At 37.6% G+C, this 23,749-nt stretch overlaps 1 protein-coding gene across 5 annotated transcripts in view; it reads right to left on the bottom strand.

Annotated features, from left to right (window-relative positions):
- Nucleotides 1-1,455: 1,455 nt before the first annotated feature.
- Nucleotides 1,456-23,749, bottom strand: part of ARID4B (AT-rich interaction domain 4B) — an 84,163-nt gene continuing 61,869 nt past the window's right edge. For 4 of the 5 annotated variants that reach the window (XM_079971804.1, XM_079971802.1, XM_079971805.1 and 1 more), the window contains exons 17-24: nt 15,717-15,959; nt 12,272-12,356; nt 10,841-11,033; nt 7,355-8,548; nt 5,856-5,963; nt 5,156-5,371; nt 4,456-4,602; nt 1,456-3,221 (exon numbers count right to left, since the gene is read on the bottom strand). In XM_079971804.1, coding sequence (XP_079827930.1) covers nt 3,091-3,221; nt 4,456-4,602; nt 5,156-5,371; nt 5,856-5,963; nt 7,355-8,548; nt 10,841-11,033; nt 12,272-12,356; nt 15,717-15,959 — 2,317 coding nt within the window. In that variant the 3' untranslated portion in view covers nt 1,456-3,090. The remainder of the gene's footprint in view (nt 3,222-4,455; nt 4,603-5,155; nt 5,372-5,855; nt 5,964-7,354; nt 8,549-10,840; nt 11,034-12,271; nt 12,357-15,716; nt 15,960-23,749) is intronic. The other variant, XM_079971803.1, reaches the window with a different exon arrangement.

Raw genomic sequence — 23,749 nt, 5'->3', positions numbered from 1 at the left:
CTCTCATCCAACCCAGCACTCTTGTATCTGGCTTTAAACAGAAGGGTGCCAAGAAAAGCAAAGGTGACATCAAGAGGATCTGTAATAATTAATTAAAAGACAGCTCTTTATATACCACAATTGTAAACAGATGCAATGCACAAATAACAGTTTAAGTTACACTTTCGGCGCCAGCTGTAAAATCTTCCTCGTTCTTCCAGGCCTTTCGAGTATCTTAGATGTATGGACCTGTGGATTAACATGATGACAGATGGATTGATTGTTTTCTGGTACTGAACTGCTTATTTATTAAAAATATATATTCATTTAAAATCTCAAGACAATATGCAGTACTGTATTTTGTTTTATGTTCTTGCTTGTTTGATGCTTCTGCTGGGTTAATGTAAAACGTAATTTTAAAAGCTGTCACCTGCCCCCAAATGATCTATGATGAAGGGTGTGAGACAAATTCTACAAATCAAGAACGCTAGCCGTGCTTCTGTTCTTGGGAGCTCTAAGGACTGAGCCCAACCATAGGAGAACCTACAGCAAGTAGCCTCTCTGAACAAAACCATAACCAACAACTGTTCTGGAACATTATCAGTCCATTGAGGTAAAGAAGGTGTCAGCCTATTTTAACCATAGTATGTTCTGATCAATGGTGTGCTGGGCAAGGGGACATTCCTAGGTGTACTGCACATGAAACAGCATTTTGTAGTGTGTTAGACATTTTTACAGTTAAAGATCCTGTTAGGTGCTGGTGTGAGTGAGTGCAACATCAGTGTCTGCAATGGAATCCAATGTTACCAACTAATAACCAAAACAGTAAATATTAGAGCCCATCAGATACTTAAAAGTTAAATTGCCCCAGCAAAAATGTCTCTGCCTGTGCCAGAGGGCCTGGAAGAGAGGTGTAGGTCTCACTTCTGCTTTGCAAAGAGGATAAACAGTGAGAAGGACCCTGCTGTTTTTTTACCTTCTCCTAGCCACAGTGCACATGGGAGAAATTCTTGTTTCTCCTCCAAGCCTTCTGCATATGCCAAAGGAATTGGAAAAGCGGGTTTGATTGCAAGCACAAATAATGGCTGCCTAGCAAGCCTCAACAAGATCTGTGGAATCTAATGCATCATCAATGACAATGGTACCAACATTGTAGATTAGATTAACTTGAAATTTGGCTCAGAGGTACATTTGTATGATGATTTGCTCCCAAACAACTGCTCCCAACTTACACTTGGTATAACTGACTAAAATACTTTTGTTATCTATGGTTTTTTTTATTGCTCTGGTTTTATATTTCATTTGTTTTCTCTATACTGTATGGAATCGAAAGGGAAATGATAGAAATGTTTACCAAAAAAAAAAAAACAAAAAACCCCAGGTAACCACCAATATATTAGCTAAACTGAATTTATAGCTGGTAATCCTGAAGACATTGAAATGTCTTAATTAAACTGTTAGAAACAGAATCCAATATTCACAAACTATGGCATTTTATTTCGGAGGCCTTTGCTTACATTTATACAATATATTACATAATTCCATTGTCTGCAGAACCTAATATATATTTTATAGCTTTTCTTTATATGTCTTTCCTTCAATGTTTGTCAACAATTTTTTACAGTCCTGTACATATCTGAATAGCTTGAAACCATTTCCAATAAAATCAGTTACCTTTTAAGCACACACTACTAAGACTGAAAATGCTTTTCTTAGAAAAGTCGAATGTAAAGATTCTGACACTCTAGCATCTACAAACAGAAGGTTTGAAATTCTTACATGTTGTATTGCCAGAAAAAGAAATAAAACGAAAAAAGAAAAACATGCCAGTCCCCATAAGCCCAGCCAAAAAAAGTACACAGAACTACAATTAAAACAGTAAAACAATCTGTACAATAAAGTACTGTGTATTAACAGTGCCAGGTATTAAATAGCTTGAATGAACACTCCGCAATATACAAATGTCTTACAAAGTTGTGTAATTAAATACAAGTGCCAACTGAGAGAGGGCTTGGGATCCATACAACATAAAGTCAATAGAAGTGAAAACAGTTGAGTTGATTTGGGGTTTTGTACAAGGCAATTAAAAAAAAAAAGTATCTACCACTCAGTTAGCTATTTATATTATAAACAACTATCCCTTCTGTGGCAATGTTCTTCTCGACACCCATGTATAATATTAACACAGTTTACTCCTTCTTGAAGACCTCTCAGTTGTAGCTCATAATAAAATAAGCATTACAAATGAAATATTTGTTGCTTTAACTGAAAAGAAACTTTTACAAGAAAACACAAAAATATAAGTGTTATAATTCATTATGAATAAATATACACTTTAAACTGGCTAAATACAATCTTTATACATTAAGATTTAATACAGTTTGTTAGCCATTTTCTTCTTTTTTTCACAATGTATTTTTATCAAAATTAAAAAAAATACTGATTCATAGAAAAATGGCAAAGTACAGTAGTTTCATTCCAATTCCTGGGTTATTTAAAAACCCACAGTAACCTATTTAGCCTAATTCAAACCTGTAAACATTAGTCAGCCTTTTAAACAGAATCCTTATATTTGGTTATCAGGTCTGATGAGAAACATCCTATTGATGGCAGGTTTGGAATTAAATTACATGTGCTTGACTTGTACAGTTATAGCCACCGTAAGGTGACTTAGTTAAAAAACAATTGTCTTGTAAAAATGAAAATAGGTTCATTTTTCCTAAATAATGGAAAAATATCAAATGCTCCAGCTTTAACAAAATACCAGGGAATAGGTGAACAGTAAGCCACTTTTAACACATTAATCAGGCCTACCCAACAACTGTATGCTTACCGTATCCATTCTACTGGCAGTGAACAGCCTTCATTTGCCACAGTGGAAGGCCTTCAACTCACCACACAATTCCCAGACAAGTTGGAAACAATTATTGCTTGAGGAAAAGCAGTTTGTTGTACTTTTTCTTCAAAAAAAGTGCACTTAAGTGCAAAGTTAGCTTGTCAAGAAAAAATTTAAATACAAAATAGTGCTTGTCTGAATTTTGTGCCACTGTGCAGTATAAAAAGTGGCCCTCAGCAGCCATTAAGTGCAAAGTGCTTAGGCAAGTCTTGCTGTCACCTGCACTCAACTGACATTCCATTCTGTGATGAACTCGACATGGGTGGATCTGCTAAACTTAACATAACTGCTGCTGTAATGGAACTGGAAGAAGGCGAGGAAGAGGATGACGACGTGGTAGCAGCACCTGTAATGTAGAGCAAAAAATTAAATACTCCCTGAAAAGAATAGTTACAGAAATCAAATAACATTTAGGGCATATATCGGCATTTTGTAACTACCTCCTGAGTGCTTTTATAGTTGTGGTCGTCTCTTCAGTGATATGTGTTGCTTTATTAAGCAATCTTAAGGGCATTTACAGCACAATCATATAAAAGTTTATACTGAAGTAAGCCCCCTGGATTTCAGTGGGGCTTAGTCACAGGTAAGTGGGTAAGACTATAGCCTCAGTTCACTTTGGTGCACACAGATTGCCACAATTTAAGAAGGTATACTTCATTTTAATGGATTCACTTCTGTTACCAAGTTCATTTTTGCATTGAAAAAGAGCTTTATGAAGCCCAGTCTTGCAACAGAAGCCCAACCAGGATTACCAATTTGCCCATCTTGTATTTTGGAAGGATTTTGCCTTTGATCTTAAGTGAAATAGTAAATGTCACTGAGATGAAAGGAACTTGCTTCCATTTTAGTGCACTTAGGTTTGGGGTATTTGTCTGAAACATAGTAGTTTTACTTGTTTCAGAGTTAATTTTCCAGATGAGTTTAAGACTGCTGGGTGAGGCATGTCCTGTGTTCCAATAACTGCATTATCTCCCAGTTTAGACATTACATTTGAAGGAGCAGCAAGGGAAAGGAAAATATGATCTAAAGATCTACTTCCCATCACACACTATACATAGACTCACACTGTTGCTTTGTAATAAGACCTTTTTGTGCATTATCATTATATAGATCAGTTTGCCAGCTCCTCCTCCTGGCCTAATAAACAGTACAATCAGGTAGCACTTGTGGATTGAGCGGTTGCAATGAGATAATCCTAACTTTCTCACAAACGTGTTTGCTTCCTTGTGATTATTTTAATGTACACTGGATGGGAAATAGGTCTACATGGAGCAATTCCTACACTCTTCTTTTACAATGCCTGCCCATAAAGAAGGGATGAGCATGAGCTTTATTAATGCCTCCGCTTTTTATTCTGCACTGGTTTGGTTTGGTTTTTTAACTTTGCTCAAGTACAGAATCAAAGAGGCAGCCACTGAGCATGTGAAAAATAACAATTTGAGAAGCAAGGGACAGCATTCAGGCTCAGATTAGGATAAGATTGAAGCGGTCCCTTAATACTCACAAAATAATACCTAATATTTTAAGAGACACCCTAGAGTCAAATTCTACGTCAACATGTTCAAGACCTAATTACTTACTTTCCCGCTCTTTCTTCTTCAAACGTTTTCTTCTTCTGTCAATGGAAGCTACTTCAGATTTTAAAGACAAGTAATGTTTCCTGATTTCTTGTAGCTTTTCTTGTAGGATTGCTATGCGCTCTGTGCTGCTCATATTTTCTAGCTCAGCTGCAGAGAAAGCAACATTCATTAGCTCAATGCAAAATCTTAATTCTTCCACCTTATGAAAAATAACACAAAATGAGGGATAGACCAAAACTGAAGGAGATGCAACAAATTTATAGCATTATACAAATTCTAGATTTAATTAAATAAAAATTGGGCAGTGTTAAGAAATAAATGATTCTTTATAGAAAACTGGGAAGACTGGATGAGTCTACTTATCAAGGTTATTCTTGTATCAGTAGCTACTGCCACTAGGAATCAAATAATCACCACCCACAAAAACCAACCAACCAACCAACCAACCAACCAACCAACCAACCACCTATGTATATTTATTTTGCCATAAGATTTCAAGGCAAAGGGTCTGCTTCATTAGATGCAACGTGAAAGTTTATGCTATAATAAATCTCTTAAGTCTTTAAAATACTACAAACGTCTTTGCCTTTGTTGCAAAACAGGCTAACATGGGTCATTCCCTTGCCCCTCCAACAACCTTGGGGTTGCAGAAGGTACACATTCAAAAGTGCAGGCACAGCAACAAGAAATCCATACTTACACATCTGAAAACTCCATTTGTAAAGTTTTGGCAAGCGATTGTTCTGTTCCTTGAGATCAGAATCCTTCTCTCCATTTTTGCCACACTTTCCTGGAGACTGTGTTCTTGCTGGAGATTTGGTATTCTGAGACTTCATTGCTGCAGGAACTGATTTTGCTGGCTGAGATTTGATGATACTTTCTCCAGCAGAAAGTTCTTCACTATCACTGCTGTTTGCTGAAGAAACACATAGGAAATACAGGTTTAGCATATTTCTAAAAATCTCAGCACCCCTTTGAATGATTGTTTCCAATTATAAGACGCATCTCTTACTGTGGGGTAAAACTAATCTTGACGCAGACAATCTGGCTGCAATCTTCCAATAAAAACAGAATGGCAGTTTAAAACAGGTAACTGGAAGAGAAAACGTAACACTTGTTTCCATAGAGATAAGTGGTACCTGGCCCTGGTGCCAGAGGGCAAGGAATTCCACAATTTGATATGGGTTAGGCAGCCCTTATCACTTATGAGAACTCATTCGGGGGGGGGTATACAATTTTATTTTATTTTTATGTACAGATTCTATAACTTCTTCATTCCAACAACACTTCATTCTCAGTTGTGAGAAACATGAATGATATTAAGATTTGACCCAAAAGCAGGCCCAAAACTGTTGCAAAGACATTTTCTAAAGTTTGAAGCTGAAGTTTGCTATACTTACGTTTGCTTTTCTTTTTGTTGTTCACCACAGATGCTTTGTGACTTCTTTTTTGCTTTTTTGAGGAACCACCTCCCTGGACATCTTTGAGCCTTTTTTGGCCTGGACAAGCTTTAGTAAAATAATAGCAAGAACAAGATATTACACAATGTATTTTACATACCAGAGACACCAATGTTTACTTTTTAAACGATGAAGTGGAATTAACTTAAAATATCTGCTTCCTGCTTCAATGCAAATTCTCTAAAGTAAGTAGGCCTAGACCAAAGAAGAGACATACCCATGTGGGGAAAAACCGCATGCACAACCTGAGCTTTGCTTGCTGCTTTTGTCTCAGCAGTTGCTACTGAAGAGGCAAACCACTGTTCAGTTTAGAAAGCATCTTGCCTCTAAGGCAGTGGAAACTAATGTGGCAAAAGCAGGATGTGAAGTTGCAGCTGTGTGTGTGGTCCTTTCCTGCATAGCCATATCCCTTTTTTGGGTCCAGCCATAGAAAATATGAATGCTAGATACTCTGATTTATTCAAAGCAAGGATTTTGTTAGATGATTCCTTAAAACTGAGAGAAGAAAAAACAAGACATATGTTATTAAAATAAACTTTCAAGCAACTATTTTTATCATTTTAATAGAATGATAAAGTAGTGGCCACTCTTAGTTTAGAAATCCCTTTAGAAAATGTGAAAAAATATGCAATACTCCTGTAATAAAAAGCCTACCATACTAGGGATGAAATTTAATAGAATAGGAACACTTAATCATGCTTGTATGTTTTTGAAAGATTTTGTTGTTTTCAGCTGTCTATTAATTTAACTAAGTCTGAGACAATTTTATCATAGTTTCTAAAGACAGTAATCTACATTTCACAGGACATGTAAAACTACTATGCTGAACAACAGATAACATGAACAGAGCAGAAATGGAAGAATGCTGTAGAGCAAACCAGGATTGGTTGGCAGTGACAAGCGGATAAAGAAGATCAAATGTGCAGTCTGATGTCCTCTTCAGTCAGCTGCACCATTCTTTAGCAAAATATATAAATATTGTACTGCAGTTAATACTGTACTGAAATTCAAAACAATTTTGTTAGATCCCATGGTCAACTATAATCTACTAGACCATATAATCTATTAGACTGTAGCCATTCAATTACATTTTCCGGATAACTTTTGAGATAACAAAATATTTTCATTCTCATTTGTGAGATAAACTTGTGCAAAGAATAGTGGCACATTCACATAATTCAGTATTAATATCAGATTCCTAACATCTCTCATTTTAAATAATAAGACGCATTCTTTCAACTCTAAAATATATGGGGCTGAATCTGTTCCCAGAAGGGAAGCCTTGGGTCCAACCCACTGATAATTATATTCCATTTTCTGAACAGTACAGTTTTCACAGAGATTTAAGACATCTTGAAGACAGACAGAAAATTTGGAACTCAACACATTAATAACGAATTTGGAAAAGTGATAAAAGCTAAATGGCACAATGTTTATACCTTTCTCAGCGTGTTCTGGTTGATTGCTGCTGCTGGAGCTGACACTGGCATCAAAGCCTGTAGGAGATATATTTCCTTCAGACTGCAGGTCCTGCAGTTCCCCTACAACACTGTCCACCTCAATTGTGCTATCCGTTTCACTCTTGATGCTTCGTACCTCTTCTTGATTTGGTGCCAGTGGTTCAGACACAGACGCGCTGGACTGATGTCTGCTGGATTCTGCTACTGTTACAGACGGGGGCGATTCAGGTGTTGTGGGAGGGGTGTTTAGTACGGAATTACTGCCACTGCTTGGGAATTCAACTTTTTTGTCATTCGTTTCAGCTGGCTTCTCCTCGACAGGTTTCATTTCTGTGCTAAGTGGCAAAGGTCTTTCAGATTTAGAACTGGGAAAAGAAGTCTCTTCTACGAGAGTTTGCAGGTGCTGCTCCGGTGTAGCATCCTCGGAAGACACATGTGGCGGAGAAGCTGCTGCCTCTGTGTCAGAGTCTGAAAAAAGCTCCTTGAGGGTTTTTTTAGGCCACTGCCCCTGAATACTCGACCAGACATCTTTTCGATCTTTAGCTCTGGTATTTTGAAGCCTTTCGTCAGAGTTAGTTAGAAGCTTTACTCTCTTCTCTGCCACTTCAGAGAAACCTGAATAAAAAGCATTTGTCCGTAAGGATTTCCTCTTCTCATCCAAACCATTGTACTTCTTGGTTGGTGTTATTTTTAATTTAGTTTTCCCCTCATCTTCATCTGAGGAACTGTTGCTACTGTTTTCCAAACTTAACATGTCTTTGCCATTTGATTTTTCATCCTTGATATTAGGTGACCCAGTTTTTCCACATTCCTCTGGGACACAGTATCTTCGTTTTCCACGTTTCACTGGGGGCTTTGTTTTATCCACTGCCTCTTTCTTGACATCTTTCTTCTTCTTGGTGGCTTCATTCTCTCCCTCATAATCAGTATCATCAGATAGTTCTGCCAATTCTTTTCGTAGTCTTTCCGGAGATTTGGATGCTGGTTTGGATGCTGTGGCATCTGAAAGGGATTTGACCTCTTCTGGAAAGGGCAAGCTGTTCTGCTCTTTTGGACAGAGTTCATTGTTACCTTGGCTCAAAGCCTCATCTTGCGGTTCTTCCTTACCATTATTATAAACACTTGGAGGACTTTGGTCATCATCTTGCTCGCTGTCATCAGAGCTTTCAGAAGCTGGGGGAGGAACCAAGAAAATCAACTGCAAAAACCATCATCCTAACTATATTTCTGGATATATTACAATTATATTGATACAAAAACATTTGTTTTAGGCTTCAGAATCTTTATATCTATTAAAATTAGGCATTCAATAATCTTAAAAAGCAAATCAAACATGATTTTTTAAAAATGCTAGAGCTATACTGGTGGCAGTTCTTGTTTTGCAATTCTCACAATGCTGCTGGGTAATTACACCAACGAGCTTGTATAGTGTTTTGGAACTCTATTAAGTGATTGAGGCCCTGATAAATACATCTTCACTCATAGGGGCACGATGCACATATGGATGCATGCAAAAATCTTCCCAGTTAAGCATACAAATTACATGCTCATCTCTTATAGCACTGATAACCTGATGAAGAGAATGGGATGTCTAGGTTTTACTCCTAATATGCAATCACATATATGTAAGAGTGCTAATCACGTGTTTGGCAATGTGCATGAAATGCATGGGGTTTCCTCTCATGTGGCATTCTTTTGAGAGGGGGGGTTATGGGTTTGTTTTTGCTCTTGTCTTTATTGTGTATTCTGTTTTTTTATATCTTGTATTTTCATGTTGTGAACTGCCCCGAGATCTATGGATGAAGGGCAGTACAGTGGTACCTCGGGTTACAGACACTTCTGGTTACGCGTTTTCAGGTTACAGACGTGCTGAAACCCGGAAGCACCGGAACGGGTTATTTCCGGGTTTCGGCGCTCGCTGAAATAGGCCCATGCAGATCTTGTCTGAGGACCCAGGGCAGGAGTCTTGTTAGAATAAAGTTATAAACTCAAACATGACAAGTACAGCCAGCCCCTGGCACCCCCCACCCACCCCCCACCCAGCTGGCTTAGCCCTCTGAGGTCCTGGACAAGTGTACCCAGCTGTTCCATGCTCTGTGCAGTCCTGGGCTAAAATGCCTTACCAGTCCTCAATCCAGTTGTGTAACATCAGCCTCTTTTTATTTAAAAAAAATCATTTAAGTGGACACTGGAAGCTGTAATAGAGTTGGAATATTGGTCCATCTGACCAAGTATTGTCTAAACTGATTTACGCAGGGGTCTCTTCCTCAGCCCTAACTGAAGATGCTGAAGATTGAACCCAGGTATTCCTGCACACAAAACTTGTGTTTTACCAATGAATGAGAACACTTCAGTGGGTTGTTGTTGTTGTTGTTTGCAAAAAGTAGTATTATTCCTGCTTCTCCACAAGTTTTTGCATCAAAAACCATACTTTTTATGTTTATTAATGCAAACTAGACCTTTAGATACAATTAATAAAAACCTTTATGCAAACACCACAAAAATAAATATTATTTTCTCAAACAATCTAAGATAGCTTGTAACTTGCAATACAAATGATGAAACAGACTCAAAGGAAAGTGCGCAAGACGAAAAGGAAATGAGGATGGTTTCAAAAGGCTTTATCAGAGAAATGACTTTAAAAAGGAAATGCAATATTCTTTGGAGGATAAAAGTGAATCAATCCCACATGTTCTAAGACTGTAGAATTGGAAAGGAAAGGAGAACGAAGACTCCCTAAAGGAGCAACATAAAGAGTATGGTTCCATTGTGAGAAATGACAGATTGATACCATATTGTATGGGACCAGGTCCAACATTCAAACAAATGAGCAATCAATTGCATGAGCCCAAGGGGACTTTATATTTATCTTCTTGATCAGCAGCTTGTTGATCAAGATGGCTTTTAAAACTTCGAAGATTTTCATGGAGAGCGGCTGTTCAGAAAAATCAGCCAATAATTCCATTCAGCAAACACAAGCCTTTGGGCTCAGCTAAAGTAGTTCATTGGATTCTGACCCAAGACTAGAAGCCACAAGTTTGTTTAAGGAGGAATGGAACTACTAGGAAGTGGGTGAAATGAAATAAAAAAGTTAAAATGTGAGTTGCAATATCTAGTAACAGACAGAAAAGCAAAAATGTGTTGATGTCCATAAAAAAGGAAAATGTTAGAACAAACTAGGAACAGATGAATGTAGATGGTAGGAAACTAAAGAACAAAAAAGAAGAGGGGGCAACTCACTCACACAAAGACATTCTGCTAGGAGAATACATGATTATTTATTCCGGCCTGCTATAGTTTTCCTGTTTCTTAATGAGCCTAGATTCTTATCCATACTTTGTACTAAGCAAATGAATGGTCACGCTTAAGCTAGTCACCAGTACTATTGATATCAAAATACATAAAGGATTCTCTTCCCTAGTACTAGAAAAATGTTTGCACAATAAACTGGAACGTGTCTATTACCTTGCATTCCATTAAGGATAGAAATAATCTCTGAAGATTTATTTGGAGCAGTTTCCGAAGTTTTGGCTTCAGTGCAGTCTGATTTGGATGCCATCTCAGGTGATATACTGGCATGAAAAGGTGGTTTTGATGAGCGTCGCAATTTAAACGTTTTAGGAGAATATTTTTCATCTTTCTCTTTGTCTGCTTTATTCTAGTGTATAAGAAAAAAACATTCAGTTAATTAAGCCATACTAAGAGTTTTGAGCATAAAACTCTGGAAAGATATCACACATGCTGTGGAGAAGGAAGCCTAATGGAGCAGATATTAAGCTTTCTACAAGAGTTCCATAAGTGGAATTTTATCTTTGTTAGATAATGAATTTCTGCCAACAAACAAGAAAAATACAAATCCCAAATATGTGCATAGACACATATACATTTTGGAAACAGTTCTGCTGCTGCGCAGAAGCTTTTCACGTCCCTCCTCAGAAATGAACCTGGTGTTGAACCTCCAGAATGCTAAGAATGTGAGGGTTGCATCCAGTGGTGTCACTCAGCTGACTAAAGCTTCCATCAGTGGAATGGAGAGGGAAGCGTTCTTTGGCAACCCCCCCCCTGACCCTCTAAATATGTTCCAGAGGTTTGGGGATCGTTCAGAGCAGATTTAGAGGAAGGGGCCCTGCAACGTAAAAGGGAAATAACCAAAAATGGGTTTCCTCCTTGTTCCACTGATTGAACCCTTTGTCTATTGAATGACATCATTGGATAAAAGCCTGCCAAGACAGAGCATTATTAGGACTCATGCTGAGTCCTGCTCACTCTCTGGGTGATGGTCTGTCTAACCAGGTGATTGATTCTAGGTCCCGTCAAGGGATATCTCAAAACAGAGTGAAAACTATAAGTAGGTGAAGAGCTTCATTATATGTATAACACTGGTGTAGTGTCATACATATCATGAAGACTCAGTGTAGTGCTAAATGGAATCTGGGGGTTTGCATTATTAAATTGCACTTTTTCTATCTTGGATTTCTCATATTTGCTAGGAAAAAAGCTCTATGATATTGGAAATTGTGAATGTTCCATACTGGATAAAGGGCAGTATGTAAATCTATATAACAAACAAACAAACAAACAAACAAACAAACAAACAGTTATCTAACTAAGCAACTCTGGGCCAATAAAAAAACACCACACTGCCTACTGTTGTGTTTTGATGAATAAGTTGCCAAACACACAATATGGGTCTGATATAGGATGACTGGCTTTGTCCTTCACAGTCAACGGTTTTATGTTAACTCAGGTACATAAGGACAAGTAAATATGAAACAACATTCTTGTGGCACTGAAATTCCCTCCAACTAGAACAGCTGCTATCATAAATGAGTATGTGGTCTTTTCTCCTCCACTTATTCATATGAATATATTCAGCAGTAGTCCAAAGTCAACAACCTTTATTTTCTTCCGATGCTTTATTTTTGGCACATTTTTGTCAGCTGGTCTCACTATCTTGTCTGCTTTGATCCATTCATCATACCTACAAGGAAATAAAATACATAATGTTACATTTTGGGAGATATTCAAAGCATGGTCTTCAGCAGGGGTAGCCAATATGGTGCTTCCAGATCTTGTTGGACACCAACTCCCATCAATCCAAGCCAACATGGCAGATGGTCAGAGATGATGGGAATCGGAGTCCAATAGTACCTGGAGGGTCCAGATTAGTTTCCCCAAGACTACAGGAACAACAAGTAGAAATACAGATAATAACTTTTTAAGCACATAAGAAGAGCCCTGCTGGATCAGACCAAAGTCCCACCTAGTCCAGTATTCTGTTCTCACAGTAGTAGGTCAAAGCACATGGGAAGCCTGCAGACAGGACATGAGAGCAACAGCATTCTCTGCAGTTGTACTTCCTAGGAATGGGTGTTCAGAGGCATACCAACACCATTACTGGAGGCAGCATGTACTTGGTTATCTCCAGTAATCACTCTGAAATAACTCAGAAACTTTTCATGGCAATTAAATGTAGCTTATGCTTTGACTAACTCTTACAAAATGAAAAATAAAATATTCAAAGCAAGAAGAACCATAAATACATTATTTTAACTTACTGACAGCACATCACACAGAATTCTGGCAGCCATATTCATCCAACTCAGGAGACAGAATGAAAGTGGCTTAACATTTAAAATTCAGCAGAAAGAGTATCAATGAGTCGCCACCTTGTTAGCACTAGCACTGTTGAACACATAGTTAACAGCTGTTTCAAGCTGAAGGCCACATTTCTCTACCTCAAAGAAGTGTCTAAACAGAAATTGTATGAGTCAGGCTATGAATCAATGCTATTTTCTTCCACAAAAGAAGACTGTGGGGTCTACATTTGATTGACAGAACTGAAACTCCTAGCTGTCTCTTTCCTTCCACTAACTCCAATCACCAAATAACAAACCTTCACCTATTGCTGGCACCTCCTAAAAATAACTATCTACTCACCTAAGCATTCTGAGTCTCTTAATGCACAAATGTATGTAGACCCTCCACCCATTCTGTCTCAGGTCCTGTAGCAATTTAATTCTGATTATGCAAAACCGACAATTCCTTGATTTGCTTAAATTCACATGGGATCCCTAGCCTAAATCATCTGTGTAAATATTGATGTACAGTTAACATATGTAGTCTGTCCAAGGGTTATAGAATTACAAACCAACAGTGAAGGGTCTACAATTATGATGTGAGGCATACATGATATATTATTAGTTGAAAGACAGATGTGAAAGGCATCTCAATTTGCTATTGCTTTTTTTGAGGTGGAGCGTGGAGGAAAGATACAGAGAACCACAAAGGTATGTTTTTATTATTAAATTGCTTTGAAGAACAAGAGGCCACAAAAGCAATGAGAAAACAACTTATTAGGCGCACACACCCTAAATATAACCACCAAAGATCACTCTCTTCTCTCTCTCTCTCTCTCTCTCTCTCTCTCTCTCTCACACACACACACACACACACTTTTGTATGCCTAGATTTCAGGACAAAAAGTTCTACTCTATTTTCTACTGAGGCTGAAAAGTCCAATCTACAGATTTAGGGTTTGCATTTCTTGTAGGGAATTAGCAAGAGCCTCAGGGCACAACCTCTAGGGGAAATTTAAACTAGTGGCTTTATGTTGATGATCTATTGAGTTTTACGTTTCTAAGGGTCACACTCAAAGTTAAATATACATAATAGAAACCCTTCAGTAACTAAACAATCACATGAATTAAGAGGATTCTCTAGCCCTTATAAGTATTATCTCAATCTTTCCCTCAAAAGCTAGAGTTTCAAACTGGAATACATTCAACCCAAATCACCCAAGCCACAATTAAGACTTTATACTCAACCGCTCACAAATCTATCATTTCTACATAATAACACCAATATCATTTCAAAAACTTAACTGTAGCTGCTCTTGGATCTCTTATAAATAAAAATAGTTTAAAGCCTATAAATAAAAGTTCTCTTTCACAATGAAGCAAGTAAAGCCTGAGCTCAACTTTCAACTTCTTTCTAATTCTAGGGAGAAATTAAGAGTGTTGCTTGAGTAGTCTAAAATATGCATCCTTTTCAAAGGAAATGAAATACAAAAAAATCAAAGGCTTTATACAAGTTCATTACATCAGTTTGCAAGTCATATGTTGTGTATTCACTATTTACACCTGAACATAGAAGGCAAAACTCTTATTATTTTGCAATACATGCTCAACTTGGTTTGAAGACACATGTGAGCAAGTCAACAGTTAATGAAACTAATTACTGCAAGAAAAAGAAAAACAAAATCCTACAATTCAAAATCTTTACTAGCAGTCTCTTATTTGTCTGATAAGCAATGACTTCATTGAACACAGCTCCATTATGAAAATAGAGAAGGTAGCATGACAAGAGTTTCCAACTATGACTCATGATGGCTGACTTTGCCAACATCAGAGAAGTCTAATATGGCCTCTCTCCAACCTTCCGAGACAAAGATAACTATAAAAGCAATGCAGATCCAAATGGCAAGCAAAGATGATAAGAAGGTCTACATGAGTATTAAATGAGAAATATGGGGCCTGTTACAAAAGCCCTTGCAAAACACATATCCATAAAACAAACTTTTGAAAGAGCCTGAGGATGCAGCAATTTGAGAACTGCACGGAGTAGAAAATTCAATTAATGGCATAAAAGACGTCAAGAACATTTTCGGCAAAAATTAAACCCACCATTTCCCTAAAGCACTAAATTACAGCAGCAAGCCATAATAAGAGGAAGATGCTCAGACATAAAATCAGTGACAAATGGAACTATGGCAAGATGAATCTTCTTTAGAAGCGAATGGTAACAAGAAACCAGGTCTGGCCAAGTGAAAGTCAGCTATTTACTGTCCACAAAGATGCACATAAGAATCCTAGGTGCTCAAAGAAGCTGGTCATCTGGTTTAAGTGCTGAAAATGAACGATAAGATTCTTGCATGCATGCAATCATCCAGATAGAAATCCAGTTACTCCAAATGAAACCTCACCTCTACTTCATGGTAAAATGTATGCTTTGCTTTTTCATGCTAGATTTTGAGAAATGTGTAAAGATCTAGCTGTGTGTTGCCCAATACTACATGATGAGCAGAGCCATAAGCTATTTCTCTGTTATGTACTACTTAAAATAATGCTGAGAAAGGAGTCCAAACAAGATTATTTTTCTTGATCTATATGCTATTCAGTTGCTGTGTCTATATCCTATAATATAAATAATTTTATACAGTACAATGATCTCCAAAGAGCAGCAATATTGAAAAAAATTCAATATTCAGTGTGTTTTAAAATACACAAGTGTATTTTAGAAGTATTTTTAAGGAAGTAATCACTAACTAAATCTCAATTACCTCACATTCCATCCGCAGTAGTGCACCAAGTAAAGGACTTCTCCACCTTCAATATCAGAATCTTTAATACTAGCTTCATACATTTTTTGATTTTTCCCTCGTCCATACCGCACTTGGACTTTCATGCCTGGTGGATAACACTCAAATTCTTCTTCTTCCTCATTGTTGTCATCTTCCTCTTCTTCCTCCTCCTCTTCTGCTTCTTCTTCTTCATCTTCTTCTTCCTCCTTAATGGTGCCATTGCTTGAAAGGTTTAAAAAATGTCAGTTAATAAAAAGATTGGAAAAAATGTTCTGTGCCAAATGGCGTATATTGATTAATACTGCGGATGCATAGAGGGTGAAGAACAGCAGGCTCCATATATATATGTAAATATATATGAAATCCCTTAAAAGATGAGAATTTTTAATTTATATTGTCAACTGACAAGAATATAGACAAGAATTTAGCAGTCAGAATAGTGACAGAAAGAAGCTTTAAATCTTACAGAAGATTTTAAAAAGATGACTTGTTTTAATGAAAAAAATGTTTACCACCATCTATGAAGATTAAAGATGCAGTCATAAGCCAAGATGCTACTGAAGCTGTCTATCCCTAGCTGAGACCTCTTCCCCCCGCATCTTGGGCTCATATTTCTCTGTCTCTCCCAACAGAATGTATTTGAATTTTTCACTTTGTGCTTCATACATAACTAGTTTTCAGAACATAGAATCCTAGAGTTCTAGAGTTGGAAGGGACCACAAAGGTCATCTAATCCAACCCCTTGCAATGCAGAAATCTTTTGCCCAATGTGGGGCTTGAATCCACAACCCTGAGATTAAGAATCCCATGCTCTACCAACTGAGTATACACTGAGGTCTTTTTTTGTTTGTTTTGGAACATAACACTAATTGGCAAAGGACTGCTTTAACAGCACAGGTATGCTTTCGTTGCTAAGGCTTCAATTCAAAAAACTGTGCAATTAATTCCGCACACTGAAAGCAGTAGCAACCCAAGCCTCATGGTTAAATCTCTTTTGACATTGGGATGAATTTTGAAAGTAGCTTGTGAAGAAGGAGGCAGGTGTGTATCTATTTAAAATCTCAATGGGCACACCCACACCCTTGGGCACGTATAAAATAGCTCTTTGGATCCTGGTCATGACACAGAAAGTAGTGGTCTAAGTTTTCAAAATTAAAAACTCAACCCAATATTTATGAATTTTAAATAACAGATATTTTTTTCAGGTCCTCTCCCTAGAAGTCATGGGCAGGAAGTATGGCACATTTCCCGCTGAATTTAATCATGACTTTTGAAGAGGCAAGTATCCAAAATTGATGGCTATTTTTCACAAGCCTTGACAAAAATCCAAAGAGGGAGAAGTTGGATGAGAGAGAACCACATGCGCAGTTGAAGCTCTCCCTAGCTGTTTTTGCCATAGCAGTTTCTGCTGCTGAAGAACCAAGCCTTTGTTGAGTATAAAAAGCAGTTTTTCTCATACCCAGTGGCAAGTGCTGTGACCAGAACAGATAGTTTAAGTTATGCATGTTTTCTCTCCTATGTTACACACATTAATTTGTCTCCAATAATAAACTGGATTTGGCAATGTGCTTACTTCATTACGCTTAATAAGTAAGCACTTCTTGGAGAAAATTTCAAAACCATAGTAAAATGTTTTTTGAACAAGTTACAGCTAGAGAAAGAGCCTTTGCAAAAAATTTATAATCTAAACTTTAATTTTTAGTATTTCATATAGAAAAAGCCCTTTCTCATCTAAAGGAATATAATATGGTTTCCTCTCCCAGTGTTCCAAGGATACAAATTTCATTGTAATTCAGATGCTTTTCCCACATAAAAAGGGATCAATCTCCCAGAAAGAACAAGCTAAACCTTAATTTGCCCATGTGTCTTCAACAGGAATATCAATGAAACAACTGTAGGGATTTTGAGCTCAACAAACATGTTTTCCCCCATTTCAATTGTTGTTTGTCATACAACAGTCTTACCCCCACCCAATGCAGCATATTCAGCCACACCTTTTCAAAGAATTGGAAAGGACCCTGGGGAATGATCATCTCAAAATGTATTGATTTTTTTTTTTTTTTTTTTTTGCAGCACAAGGGGTGGGAGCATAAAGCCATTCTGTAATTTAAAAAGCAAACAAAAAAGCACTATTGGGTGTGCGGGGTTAGTAACTGATTTTCAGTTTCTCATCTAAAAGGGATCTAGGAACACTTGCATAGATTTCAGCATTTCTCTCTCATCTGTCCCCTGCTTTCCAACATCAATTTTACACCATCAGTGCTTTCAATTCTTTTAAAAAAACACAAATCTATTAAATATTAGGCAGCACACTAATGAATAAGTTCCTGTTAAACAGAAAATTCTATTTTTTTAATATTATGTGCATTTTTCATATTAAGTTATTATGAAACCTTAAATATATAAATCAGGAAAAGGCAAAACACAGCCATTGGTGCCCTTCAGTTCTCACTCTTTTGCTTTTAAAGTGAGTAACTAACCTTCAATGCAGGAAAAAAAATTAAAAAATTAAAAGCTTGAAAAAATTATGGAAGCGTGAAAATCTCAGCAAATTAAATAATCCTCAAATCCTCAGAGCAAGTTATAACATCTTCTGGAACCAAATACCAGGATGCATAATAAAGTTAAACCGGAGATCATTTTTAAAAATATATGTTTAAAAGGGGTGAAGAGTGATTTGCAATCACAGATGGAAGATACAAAGATGCAACCGATGTCAAGAATATTCATGTCAGGGAACAGCAGAACTGTCAAGAATACATGCCTCCAAGTTTTTCAATAGATTTTTAAAAATAGATCTGTACTATGAAGACCACAGCATTCTATTCCCAGATTGAAAATCTTGCCATACAGAAAAGAAGCAAAGCACTGAATACCATGAAGCAGAAGTCCTGAGGGAAAATGTTGCCAGGATAGGCCAGTATGCCTTCAAGAAACCTTACTTTACGTATCTGCATACAGACAGAAGCTAGATTTCTTGGATTCCAGACTTTGGTAAACCTAATATAAAAAGTATTTGCATAGCAGATGATGATGTCTATAAGATTTTAAATAGGATTTTAAAAACTCCAGTAAAGTGAAGATTTTGGCTAAATGGTAGTGTTGTAAAGCAGACAACTGAAAGGTCAGTTCATTAGAACGGTGGATCCCAAAGTACATCAACAAGATAACACAGTAAGATGATGATGTAAGCAGTTCCCACATGTAAGCTGCCTCAAGCAGTTCAAGTAAAAACTGTCCCAGAGAACAGGAGCTTCAACCTTCAGCAAAGGAAAGTGAAAGAAACCAGCCAGCGACAACAGAAGACTGCAACTACGTTAAAAGGTTTATAGGGAACAGACACACTTGATAATCATCAAAGTAAATACTGTTAAAAGACGAGCCTGAATATTAGTTAGTGTATAAAGGATTTACTATCACAATGCAGTAATCGCTCTGATCATATTTGAAAGAGGAAAAATATTAATTGTATCTAGAGTCTGCTTAGGGTAAATCCCTCTTCCAAATTTCAAACTACTCTGTTACTTCTACATTAGTGGCCATTTTGCATAGTATACATCATTTACTCTGATAATTGCTCTCTTGAGAAACATCTTTTGCAAATCTCCAGAAACACATTCTAAGGAACCGAACACTTCACTCCTATATAATCAATAATGCAATTCAACTGAAATAAGTATATCAAGCAGCACTTTGATATGCCTAACTAACTTGAATCCTCCCCCCCCCCAAAAAAAAAATCATTGTGAGCATAGCACAGTATCCTGTGAAGTTTCCTCATTTCAAACCAAGTACACTCAACAACAGTATCTGGTAGAAATCAACGAGGCTTGATCAGCGTAAGTCATTTTCTATTGCCCCTTACGATACTCATCATAGTGGTCCTATAAATGTGATTGTACAAAATGATTAACCAATGATATCATCTGTGTGAACAGCACAGGCTTCTACTTGCACAATGGGATTTCCCTTTCCCCTCTTCACCCATTCAGTACACCCCATGCCCCCAAAATCTGCTCTAACATTTGGGGAATGGGGGGGGGGAGGCTGCAGAGGGAAGGGGAGGAAGGGCAAGTCCCATCATGGAAGATGAAGTCCATTTTGCTCTTTGCATTTTTGGGAAAAGCAAGATAATTTTTCACTATGCAGGCATCCCCACATATGTGCACGACCACGTATATGCATGTCGCCAGGAAATAAAAAATTCAATTCACGTGACTCATGAGGAGAGCCTCACCGGAGCTGGAAGAGGACGTCAATGAGGGCAGAGGGAGCCTCAAAGAGTCTGGAGGCGCAATGGGGCTTTGTTTAGGCTGCTCAGCCTCCCCCACCGCTTTTCCATGCATCCTCCAGCCTCCAGCTGACCCCAGAGCTTCAATTCTAGTTGTGGATATTTTTGGATACAGTAATTTTTGGGGGGTCTGGATTGGAGACAGAGCTTCAGATAAGATATTTAGAGAGTGCTCCCTATCTACACAATTTTCACTAATGAGTGCGAGGGTCCGGAACATAACTCCCATGTAAGTGGGCAGACACTATATATTTGTTTGTTGCACATTTTCAGCTTGTTTTCCCTAGGTTTTATATCTCAGATGGGGACCTCAGGCCCAGCATCTGAATATAACCCTCCTCACCTCTCTATCTGGTCCTTGGGACTTGGCCCAGGGCACACACCCTCACCAACCTTACTTCATTGCCTTGCTGGAATGTGTCTTTGAACTCATAGAATTGTATATTGTTCCCTTGCCGAGCATCAGTAAGTTCTTCTTGATGTTTAGTTGGATTCTCCTTTCTTGTAACTTCTTTTCACATGTACTTTTGGCAAGCCAAGTCTCCCCCATTTTAATTTGTACAGCTGGTTCTTCCTGCCTAAGTGCAGAACCCGACATTTGTCCCTATTGAAATTCATTTTGTTAGTTTGGGCCCAGTTCCCCAATCTGTTAAGCTCATCGTGAATCCCGATTCTGTTACTCAGCGGCATTGGCTATCCCTCCCAGTTTGGTGTCATCTGCAGATTTATGAGCACCTTCATCCAAATTACAATGGGCCCAGGACAGAACCTCGAGGCATCCGACTTGTCACTTTTTTCCAGGATGACAAGGAACTGTTATCACAGTTTCACAGGCTAACCAAATAGCATTCAGAAGTTTTCGGCACTTTAAAATGTATTCCATGAAAAGTAAGAGAGAGGCAATGTCTGCATAGCTACACAAGTTCTGTCAGTCTTTTGGACTATCCTTAAAAGGTGGTAGTGGGGACAGATTGTGGCAATTTTGAATTTGCAACAATTAACTAATTTCCTGATGGAAGCACACCATAGCTAATCTCAAAGACTATGAAAGAAGCACAGCTATATTGCTTAATTTATTATCATTATACATTCCATAGATTTCAATCACTGATTCACGAAGTCGTATCTATCATTAGCCTTAGCAGATTGCCCCCCTCCCCCCGTAACTTGTAAATCTGTGTCCAAGCATTACTATATCATGAGTCACAGAAGCAAAACACAAATATAGCAAAGCATAAGAAATCTGTTCTCTAGAAAAAATATGACGCCCATCACTATTGCAACTCACAATTGTAATTGTCCCAGACAAAACACTAATAAATTTATAGACTAAAGAACCAGGGCCTGAGGAATCAGAGCTTTCAAAATGTTAGAATTTATATATTTGTGACTAGAATACAAGAGGCAAAATGTGCAAAACACAAGTACTGGATACATGTTCTACACATTATTTTAAACCCATTTGTAACAACCACATAAATTAATGTATGTTCTGGGAAGAGCAAAGACAACAGAACAACTTGTACAAAAGCCTCCTTTTGTATCCCAATATGCTAAAATGCTCTTCATTTCAATTAAATCCAAACAGCCACGGTTCTCTATACTACCTTATCCCACAATAGCTGTTTTATTTCAATGAAGCTATTTGGCTAAAAGTTGCTAACCTCAGGATTAGTGGGGGGTTTTAAAAACAAAACAAACTATACTTCCATAAGGTTTTGATGAAAGTAGAACCACACAAAAGACTCGTGTCCGATCTATGCATTTTAACAGTATGGTCATTACAGGCCGCAGATACAATCTTTGTATGTAGTTGTACCCGAGATTCTTCAATTACATGTGTAACTTGCAAGAAATCAGATAACAGTGTTTGCAGATATGAAAGAGTGTACAAAGCTGAGGGTTGTCTTGATAAGTATTTTTATATGTGAGACTAAACAGCCCACTGCAATCCTAACTGAAAGCCACCACAGAATTGAGGCAATGCAATGGCTAGCATGCAAATCACTAGTGAAATGGAATTGCTAAAGATTATCAAGTGTAGAAGGAAGGAAGGGAGGGAGGGAGGGAGGGAGGGAGGGAGGGAGGGAAGAAAGAAAGAAAGAAAGAAAGAAAGAAAGAAAGAAAGAAAGAAAGAAAGCTCTATGTAGCAAAGAATATGTTCAGATACAGTAACTCTGATATACAAAACTTACACAGTGAAGTGCTCTAGTGAAGTGTTTCTAAGCCCCAAATCAAGATACTAACAACCAAAGTTTTAATCACATTATTAACATATACTAGATATACAGTGATATTATACTTGTTTGTCAAATCAAGAAGCGTGTCTGAGATAAAGATAACTAGAAATGTATATTTTGAAAAACAATAGTATACTACACAAAAACACAACAGGGGCCACATCAGGCCACGGCTTGTAGATCCCCAACATAGCAGAACGAAGTACTAATATTAGTAGTAGTAAACAGGAATGTGAGTGCTACTTTTTATGAGACAATACAGTGCACAGTTACATTTACATCTTCTGTAAAAACATGTATACAAGGAGGCACATTGTTACTTATCTAAGCCTAGAGCATGCGCAAGAAAAGGGCATGTATATTCCTCCCTTCATTGCTACAAACCTCTTACAAACAGCTCCACAAGAAATACTCTTCCCTCACAATGCTTCCCCTTTAGTGACTTTCCTGACTAGCTCCTTTTTACATTATTTCACCACATTCCTCACAGGTCCTCGTAATAAGCAGCCCCCAACACAGAAATCATGTAATGCACTGAACTGGTAACAGCAGACACAATTCTTACTGTAGTCAAATATACAAACTTAAGATAGGTACAAACTACAAGTATAAAAGTGAGAATTGTAAATGAACTACTTAGTCCCACTAATAATGTCTGAAACCTGAACTGGAAAAAGCTATATTTTCCAAAAGAAAAAAAAAGTGCCTGAAAGATTAATTCACAATAAAGAAATCCATACACTTCAATATCAATAAGCAATGAACTCTACATGATACCAAAATATGAGAACACAATGGGTCAATTCCAACATACCATACATGTCAATCTGCATTTCAAAAAAAGGGGAGCATTATTTTTTATATACATAAAAATGATCAGTCGATTATCATTTTGCCTGAAAGGCACACCACACCTTTATGCATGTCTGAGGGTCAACTACTCAGATAGGCTGTCGACCTGAATCTAGTCACATGCATGACACGCTGATAATAGATACTCCTATATTTATTTCAGAAGCAGAATGGCAATAAAATAATTTCATTTGGATGTTCAACATAGTTGTCACACCATAGCAGCAAAATTAGGGAAGTCTTGGCAGATCAAGACAATTACTTGATCAGGTGCTTCAACAAAGTAGCGGTACCATCAGTTCTACTGATGTTGTCGCCTTCCAGTAGAATAAATTTATGGAGTGCTAATCTATATTCAGTTGATTTCTGGATAAGAAATCATCTCTTTCCTTTTGGTGGCGCACCAGATGAGCCAAATCTTTAAAAACTCCAACCTATAACTCAGTGTTTCTCAGACAGTTGGCTAGTGTCAAAAATTCATTGAATGTTGAGTAAAGACTGGGAAAAGCTGGAATTGGAAGGAAGGTCTCCCTCCTCTGAGGGGAAAGGGTAAGGGGAGGTGTTAAAGGTGAGATTATAGGTTAATATTTTAATAAGCTAGAAATATAAAGTAAGAGAATGAGAGGGAA

Source organism: Podarcis cretensis (assembly GCF_951804945.1).
Source record: "Podarcis cretensis genome assembly, chromosome: 3".
Classification (NCBI taxonomy): Eukaryota; Metazoa; Chordata; class Lepidosauria; order Squamata; family Lacertidae; genus Podarcis; species Podarcis cretensis.
This window is presented reverse-complemented; position numbering and strand designations above follow the sequence as displayed.